The 9,613-nt window shown below is 42.7% G+C and overlaps 1 protein-coding gene across 1 annotated transcript in view; it reads right to left on the reverse strand.

Annotated features, from left to right (window-relative positions):
• KY (kyphoscoliosis peptidase) overlaps window positions 1–8,936 on the reverse strand; it is a 114,605-nt gene extending 105,669 nt beyond the window's left edge. The window contains exon 1 of the mRNA XM_077291283.1: window positions 8,704–8,936. Coding sequence (XP_077147398.1) covers window positions 8,704–8,818 — 115 coding nt within the window. The 5' untranslated portion in view covers window positions 8,819–8,936. The remainder of the gene's footprint in view (window positions 1–8,703) is intronic.
• Between the last annotated feature and the right edge of the window lie 677 nt (window positions 8,937–9,613).

Raw genomic sequence — 9,613 nt, forward strand, 5'->3', positions numbered from 1 at the left:
TCCAGTGCACATCTTGCCACATGTATGCAGTCCTTGACCAGCCGGTCGAGGGTGCATACTGCTGTGCGAGATGTGAGCACATTGTGCATTTGGAAACCCAGATACTGGATCTAAATGTGCAGCTGGCAACACTGAGATCCATAGACAATATGGAGAGGAGTCTTCTGCTCACAGAGCAGACGCTTAATGGGATAGATGAGGAGGGGGATGGTAGGATGGAGCTGCAGGACAGTGTGGCAGTTAGCTGGGTGACAGATAGAAGGCGGGGTAGAGGGAAGAGTGCCAGGGAGGCTAGTCCTGATCTGGCACACCCCAATAAGTTTGCTAAGTTGGCAGATGAGGGGGGTGCCAGTACAGGGGTAGCACTGCTGCAGCCAGGCATGTCCTCTGAAAGCCGGAGGAGTGACTGCTCCAGTAAGGGGGGAAATAGGAGAGCAGGGCAGGCCAGACAGGTGCTGGTAGTGGGGGACTCAATTATTAGGGGAACAGATAGGGCAATCTGTCACAAAGACAGGGATCGTCGGACGGTGTGCTGCCTACCTGGCGCTCGAGTCCGACACATCGCTGATCGGGTGGACAGATTACTGGGAGGGGCTGGTGAGGACCCAGCGGTCATGGTGCACATTGGCACAAATGACAAAGTTAGAGGTAGGTGGAAGGTCCTTAAAGATGATTTCAGGGAATTAGGCTGCAAGCTGAAAGCAAGGACCTCCAACGTAGTATTTTCCGAAATACTGCCTGTACCACGTGCCACGCCAGAGAGGCAACGGGAGATTAGGGAGGTTAATAAGTGGCTCAAGAATTGGTGTAGGAAGGAGGGGTTTGGGTTCCTGCAGAACTGGGCCGACTTCTCAGTGGGCTACAGGCTCTACGCTAGGGACGGGCTGCACCTCAATGGGGAAGGTGCAGCTGTGCTGGGGGAGAAAATGGCTAGAAGGTTGGAGGAGTGTTTAAACTAGGGAATGGGGGGGAGGGTATTCATTTTATAGGAGGGGAAGATAGTGCAGATAGAGACCTGGGCACAAATAAGGAAGTTGGGGGTGGCGGTGGCATGGGGGGTGGGGTTAGAACAGTTAATAATTTAAGAAAGAATAGAGGTACAGAGAGGAACATCAAGTGCATGTATACTAATGCCAGAAGCCTCGCCAACAAAATGGACGAATTAGAACTAATGTTGTTGGAGCATAATTATGACATGGTGGGGATATCTGAGACGTGGCTGGATGAGAGCCATGACTGGGCTGTTAACTTGCAGGGCTATAGCCTGTTCAGAAATGACCATACAGATAAGCGAGGGGGAGGGGTGTGTCTATATGTAAAATCTTCCTTAAAACCCATCCTGCGTGATAATATAGGTGAATTTAATGAAAATGTGGAGTCCCTGTGGGTAGAGATAAGGGGAGGGGGAAAAATAATAAGTTACTGATAGGGGTTTGTTATAAATCTCCAAAAATAATGGAAGCAATGGAGAATATCCTCGTAAAGCAAATAGATGAAGCTGCGACTCAAGGAGAAGTCATTATTATGGGGGACTTCAACTACCCTGAAATAGATTGGGGAACAGAAACCTGCAGTTCCAGCAAAGGTAATCGGTTTTTGACAACTATGAGAGACAATTACCTTTCACAGCTGGTTCAGGACCCAACAAGGAGGGGGGCACTGCTAGACCTAATATTAACCAACAGGCCAGACCGCATATCAAATATAAGGGTTGGGGGTCACTTGGGGAATAGTGATCATAAAATAATAAGTTTTCATGTAACCTTTAATAAGATGGGTAGTAGGGGGGTGACAAGGACACTAAACTTCAGGAGGGCAAATTTCCAACGGATGAGAGAGGATCTTGGTGCAATTAACTGGGACGATATCCTGAGACACAAAAATACACAAAGAAAATGGGAGACGTTCATTAGCATCCTGGATAGGACCTGTGCACAGTATATACCGTATGGGAATAAACATACTAGAAATAGGAGGAAACCAATATGGCTAAATAGAGCTGTTAGGGGTGCAATAAGGAACAAAAAGAAAGCATTTAGAGAATTAAAGGAAGTAGGTAGTGATGAGGCATTAAATAAATACAGAAAATTAAATAAATTCTGTAAAAAGCAAATCAAGGCAGCAAAGATTGAGACAGAGAGACTCATTGCCAGAGAGAGTAAAAATAATCCCAAAATATTCTTTAACTATATAAATAGTAAGAAACTAAAAAATGACAGTGTTGGCCCCCTTAAAAATAGTCTGGGTGAAATGGTGGATGAGGATGAGGAAAAAGCCAATCTGCTAAATGACTTTTTTTCATCAGTATTTACAAAAGAAAATCCCATGGCAGCCAATATGACTAGTGATAAAAAATTCCCCATTAAATGTCACCTGCTTAACCCAGCAGGAAGTACAGCGGCGTCTAAAAATCACTAAAATTGACAAATCTCCGGGCCCGGATGGGATACACCCCCGAGTACTGCAGGAACTAAGTACAGTCATTGATAGACCATTATTTTTAATCTTTAAAGAGTCCATAATAACAGGGTCTGTACCACAGGACTGGCGTATAGCAAATGTGGTGCCAATATTCAAAAAAGGGGCAAAAACTGAACTCGGTAATTATAGGCCAGTAAGTTTAACCTCTACTGTGGGTAAAATCCTGGAGGGCATTCTAAGGGATGCTATACTGGAGTATCTGAAGAGGAATAACCTCATGACCCAGTATCAGCACGGGTTTACTAGGGACCGCTCATGTCAGACTAATTTGATCAGCTTCTATGAAGAGGTAAGTTCCGGACTGGACCAAGGGAACCCAGTGGACGTAGTGTATATGGACTTTTCCAAAGCTTTTGATACGGTGCCACACAAAAGGTTGATACATAAAATGAGAGTAATGGGGATAGGGGAAAATATGTGTAAGTGGGTTGAGAGCTGGCTCAGGGATAGGAAACAAAGGGTGGTTATTAATGGAGCACACTCGGACTGGGTCGCGGTTAGCAGTGGGGTACCACAGGGGTCAGTATTGGGCCCTCTTCTTTTTAACATATTTATTAATGACCTTGTAGGGGGCATTCAGAGTAGAATTTCAATATTTGCAGATGACACTAAACTCTGTAGGGTAATCAATACAGGGGAGGACAATTTTATATTACAGGATGATTTATGTAAACTAGAAGCTTGGGCTGATAAATGGCAAATGAGCTTTAATGGGGATAAATGTAAGGTCATGCACTTGGGTAGAAGTAATAAGATGTATAACTATGTGCTTAATTCTAAAACTCTGGGCAAAACCATCAATGAAAAAGACCTGGGTGTATGGGTGGATGACAGACTCATATTCAGTGGCCAGTGTCAGGCAGCTGCTACAAAGGCAAATAAAATAATGGGATGTATTAAAAGAGGCATAGATGCTCATGAGGAGAACATAATTTTACCTCTATACAAGTCACTAGTTCGACCACACTTAGAATACTGTGCACAGTTCTGGTCTCCGGTGTATAAGAAAGACATAGCTGAACTAGAGCGGGTGCAGAGAAGAGCGACCAAGGTTATTAGAGGACTGGGGGGTCTGCAATACCAAGATAGGTTATTACACTTGGGGCTATTTAGTTTGGAAAAACGAAGACTAAGGGGTGATCTTATTTTAATGTATAAATATATGAGGGGACAGTACAAAGACCTTTCTGATGATCTTTTTGATCATAGACCTGAGACAGGGACAAGGGGGCATCCTCTACGTCTGGAGGAAAGAAGGTTTAAGCATAATAACAGACGCGGATTCTTTACTGTAAGAGCAGTGAGACTATGGAACTCTCTGCCGTATGATGTTGTAATGAGTGATTCATTAATTAAATTTAAGAGGGGACTGGATACCTTTCTGGAAAAGTATAATATTACAGGGTATATACACTAGATTCCTTGATAAGGCGTTGATCCAGGGAACTAGTCTGATTGCCGTATGTGGAGTCGGGAAGGAATTTTTTTCCCCATGGTGGAGTTACTCTTTGCCACATGGGTTTTTTTTGCCTTCCTCTGGATCAACATGTTAGGGCATGTTAGGTTAGGCTATGGGTTGAACTAGATGGACTTAAAGTCTTCCTTCAACCTCAATAACTATGTAACTATGTAACTATGTAATATATGCATGGCACAACGAATAGCTTTTTGGCTTACTTTGACCCAGAGTTCTGGTGCACTTTGAATACTAAATTTTCCCCGATACATTGACATATCATAACAAGGCTATGTGCACGCAGTGCGTTTTTGATGCATTTTTGCAACATTTGCAAACACAGGTATAAAAATGTTTACGGGTTTGCTGAGTTTTTGTTTGCGTTTTACCGGCTTCCTATGGTGTTTCCCACGCTGTCATCAGGTGCCGCTGATGGGAGACGTAGTATCATCAGCCGGCGCCTGTGCTCACAGTTAAAAAAAAAAAAAAAAAAGTAAAATAATGATGTACACATTGAAATAAAAACCCATTATACTCACCTAACATCAAATCCCTGATGCCCTCGTCTCCTAGAAAAATGTAAAATAATAAACCACCCTATACTCACCTATCCTCCGTAGTCCATGTAATCCCAAGTGTCCCACGGCGATCTCAAGTATAGCACAATGACATCAGGAGATGCGACGGCTCTACCCGGCTGCCGGCGATACACTAACAGGAGGTAATTTCTCCCGCAGTGTATAACTGAGCTGCCTTGAGAGAGTTCACGGAGTTCATTAGCTGATCAGCTGTAGTGCTCTCACGGCACCGAAAATTCTCACGCAGCAGTAGTGCCGTAAGGGAGATCACAGGAGCTGATCAGCTGATGAACTCTCTCACTGCATCTCAGTGATACACTGCAGGAGCGATTACCTCCTGTCAGTGTATCGCCGGCTGTCTTTGAGAGCAGTCACATCAGGATCGTCGTGGGCCATTATGGATTATCTTCTCTGTGGACAGGTGAGGAATTTTGGGGTTTATTATTTTATTTTTGTTGCAGGAGACATTGGCTTCAGTGGATTAGGCATTCAGTAAATATAGTTTAATTTAGATTTAATAAAGGAGTCTGCGTCATTATTTCAAATAAAGGACTTTATTCCGGGTGTCTGTGTTTTCATACAATATCACTATGGGGTTAATAATGGCGAGGTCTCTTATAGACACCTCTCCATTACTAACCTGTGGGCTTAATGTCACCTGACAATACTTTGGTGGCATCAACCCCACAAATGTGAACCCCACTAGCCACCACTACAGGGCAGGTGGGAAGAGCGAGGCTAAGGGCCTGATTTGGCGCATCTTATAGATGCGCCTTTTCTGGGGCAGCTAAGAGCTGATGTTTTTAGTCTGGGAGGGAGCCAATAGTCATGGCCCCTTCCTAGGCTATTAATATTAGCCCACAGCTGACTGCCTAGCCTTTGCTGGTTAGATTTTATAGGGGGACACTATGTAAATTTTTTTCTGGGGCTCCCCTGTAAACTAGCCAGTAAACATTAAGCAAACAGCTGCGAGCTGATATTAATAGCCTGGGAACCTTTATGGCTATTTGCTCCTTCCCAGAATATTAACATCAGACCTCAGCCGTCAGCTTTCCCTCTGCTGGTTTTTAAAATTACGCAGGAGCCCACACATTTCTTTTTTCACTTTTTTCCTTTAAAATAAACAGTTGTCTGGTTACAGCACATGTACGTTTGTTCTGCTAATGCTACTACATAGGCTGGTGACAATGTGTGTGTGTTATGTGAATGTTTGTGTTTACTTATTGGCTTAGTAATGAGGGTGTCTGGCTGACACTTTTTCATTACTAAGCCTAGAATTAGGTGTCAATGACAGCTGCTGACACTAGTCCCTAATCCCATTACCCTGATACCACTGCATCAGCATGACAAAGGCGGTGTTGAACCAAGAAATTACATCAGAAAACTTTTTTTTAATATCTTTATTTAGATAAAAAAAGCATTCATTGCTGTACAAAAACGCAACAAAAGCGCAACAAAAACACAGCAAAAACGTGCGTTTTGCTGCAGCGTTTTTCCTGCCAAGAGATCCAGATACCTTGCAGAAATTTCTGCAAGCAAATACTCAACATGCGCACATATCCTAATAATAAAAGAGGGAAAAAATAAATCAGTACACAGCCTTTTGCAACTTTTGACTAAGGATGAGCAGACCTGTGGAAGTTCAGATTCTGGTACCCAACCAAACTTTAGTCCAGTTTCATTCGGGTACTAGAACTGTTCCAGAACTTGAATTGGAACCCAAACCTCACTGAAAACAATGGTGACCCAAACTTTGGGTCTGGAAAAAAATTATCTCTCTTTCTGCAAGGGACGTCTGGGAGAAGTGTTCGGCTTTTAACACCAGACACTAACTGTCCGGTACGAACCCTGAACTTTTAAGCTAGGGTTCGCTCATCTTTACTTTTGATCATTTCCAATACATACCTACATTTTTATTATTTTTTTCTCGACAAAGATGGACAAACACTTTTATTGTATAAAGCCTCTTTATTAGCTGGGGTGAAGAGCCACCAAGAGGACAAATCTCTAATTCATGAGAACTCAGCCAGACTATGCACTAATATCTGAACCATGTCCTGACACTCCTAGATTTCTAGGATCACTCTAAGGCAGTGTTCCCCAAGTCCGGTCCTCAAGAGCCACCAACAGGTCATGTTTTGAGGATTTCCTTAGTATTGCACAGGTGATAATTGCATCACCTGGACAGGCAAGCATTTAATCACCTGTACAATACTAAGGAAATCCTCAAAACATGACCTGTTGGTGGCTCTTGAGGACCGGAGTTGGGGAACACTGCTCTAAGGAAAAGTAAGACCAGGAATGAACCAGATGAAAATTGGCAATAAATAGATTCAGCTGTGAAAAAAACTGATCTGCAACAAGCAAAACTGATCATCTCATCTGTCCATCATGTTCTCGCTTTCTCAGCCAGTTCAACATTCTCTATCGCTAGATTACGGTATCTATATCCCACAATGCAATTTGATGTGAGAAAAGCATCCAGCCCTTTTTTAAAAGCTGTTATAGTGTCAGCCATTACTACCTCTTGCGGTAGGACATTCCACAGTCTGACTGCTCTAACTCTAAAGAACTCTTTCCTATTTAGCTGTCAGAATCCCCTTTCCTCCACAGATAATGAATATTTCCTGACCCTTTGGAAGGAATAAATCATGTATCCGCCCTTTGCATTGACCACACACACATATATACATGTAAATAAGGTCTCTTTTGAGGTGTCTTTTTTCTAAGGTAAACAAGCCCAACTTCTTCAACCTCTCATCATATGAAATGCCTTCCATCCCAATATAGTTGCTGCCTTTGAACTGAGTCTAAATTTTGGATATCTTTTTCTAAACTGGATCCCATATTCTAGATGTGGCTTTACAAGTGATTTATAGATGGGTAACAATTAGTGATGAGCGAGTGTGCTCGTTACTCAAGTTTTGCAAGCATGCTCGCGTGTTCTCCAAGTATCTTTGGGCGTGCTCGTAGATAATGTTTGTGTCGCCTGATTTGCATCTGCTAGACAGCCTATATACATGTGGGGATTCCCTAACAAACAGGCAATCCCTGCATGTGTTCAGGTTGTCTAACAGCCGCAAATCATGCAGCTGCGGGAACATAAACATAATCTACGAGCACACCCAAGATACTCAGAGAACACCCGAGCATGCTCGGACATCTCGAGTAACGAGCACACTCGCTCATCACTACAGTAGTAACAATACATTAGTATTAGTGATGAGAGAGTGTTCTCGTTACTCGAGATTTCCGAGTGTGCTTTTTTTTATAAGCCCTATCTGTCAATATCCATCTATCAAATTGCGATTAACTCTTTAATATACCTAAAAAAATCCAAAAGCACCAGATCCCTTGGAGGAGAACATCTGGTTTCTTGGATTTTTGACATTTTAAGGATCAGACAATACTTTGGGGAGTTGCACCTAGACTGCATGGATAATGGAACAGTGCATGGGAGCGAACATATTTCAAACCCAAACTACACATAACTCACAAAATCACAAGCCATTTTTCATTTGTACAATATACACCTGTTACATATGTGCCACTTGTATAAATATTCATGAAAGATCTCATCTACGCCATACTTGTGCTATTGCGCTTTAGCAAGAGAAAATGTTAAAAATAATAACTGTAAAAAAAGGCAAATGCCAATTACAAGGTTTATTATTCTGCGTCAGCCGATCTGGCGGAGAGAGATGGAGGTCTACAGCGGTTGCAATAAGGCAGCTTTCTGACTTAATTTTGCAGAATTTGCATTTCATGCCAGGGACATTAAAATATATTTAATGTTTTAGAAAGAAAATGTGTTACCCCCTATTCCCCCCGCCCCCAAAATAAATAAATATATTTTTTTGTTTGCAAATGTTTCAAATTTTCTCAACATCTGTAACTATAATAATCCATGCCCTTTAGGGGTGTATATATACAGTGAGAACAAATGACAATATTCTTTTTTCCTGGTCTCTTTCACATTATTCTTTCCAATGGTAATGTACAATTACGTAACTTGGAGATTTCCTGTTATGGTTGCCCTTAATTGCCTAAATCAAAGATGGCGTCTTGGGCACCAGAGTGAGAACTGTGTTGTGCTGCTATCCCTGGTTATGGTTAGTCCTTTAGCCTCCTCAATGCACCCCCACAGGTAGACATATTGTTAGCAGAGCTGCATGCATATGTGTGTACCTTGGGTTTGGTGACCAGTCTCCTGATCTTGCTTTTCTTCGGCCTGCTTGTCCTGGGCTTGGACTATTAGCAGCAGATTTATTCGTAGTGAGTTGTAGTCCTGCCTTATCTCCATAGCTGAGAGCAGACACTGTGTGGACAGATGAGCTAGCAGCTAGCGCAGTGCCTAGGCAGTCTTTCTGCAGGACAGCCAGCAACAAACTCCAGCTTTTACTTTGCAATCCTCTCTCCTACCCCCTCCCAGCAGAGCCCATGCTAACACATTCTGGCTAGAGCCTCCAGCTTTCCATTAGCACCCTGGAGAAAAAGGACCCTGAGGACTCTGTACTCAGTTACTCTGATAGCTGAGACCCCCTGCGGATGGGGTTTCCTCTCGTTTTCCCTGGGACATGGTTTAGCAGCAGTTTGCCCACCTGTTCTGCATTATGTGCCAGCCTACCCTGGCTCAATCGGAGCTTGTTGAAGCGAACTCTTGGGACAGTTGCCAAATTAAAACTTTATTTCAAACTAAGTCGCTTCTTATATTGTTCGCAGAGTGGACAACTCCATAATCACTGGCTTATTTTTTCTTGTTGACATGTTTGTTTGACGGATTATTGTTTTGTTTTTTTCTGGACTAAATGTCTTTTTTTGGGTTGCGTCTTTATTGCATTTATTATGCGTTACAAATGACACAACAGCATTACTGAGTTGATACAATTATGAATAAATGAAAAAGTCTTTCTCAGCTCACCTATCCACTTTGAGCATGGCTGCCATCCCAGGAAAATCTGATACGTAGCGAAAAAGTCCAGCACCAAAAGGTTGCACTCCAACAAACTTTATTCCAAAATCTTCAACCGACAATAGGAAAAATGGCAAAAATAGCAGAGGTCCCAGACACCGGTTTACGCGTTTCAGGACAAATATT

This window comes from Ranitomeya variabilis, chromosome 2, assembly GCF_051348905.1.
Source record: "Ranitomeya variabilis isolate aRanVar5 chromosome 2, aRanVar5.hap1, whole genome shotgun sequence".
Taxonomy (NCBI): domain Eukaryota; kingdom Metazoa; phylum Chordata; class Amphibia; order Anura; family Dendrobatidae; genus Ranitomeya; species Ranitomeya variabilis.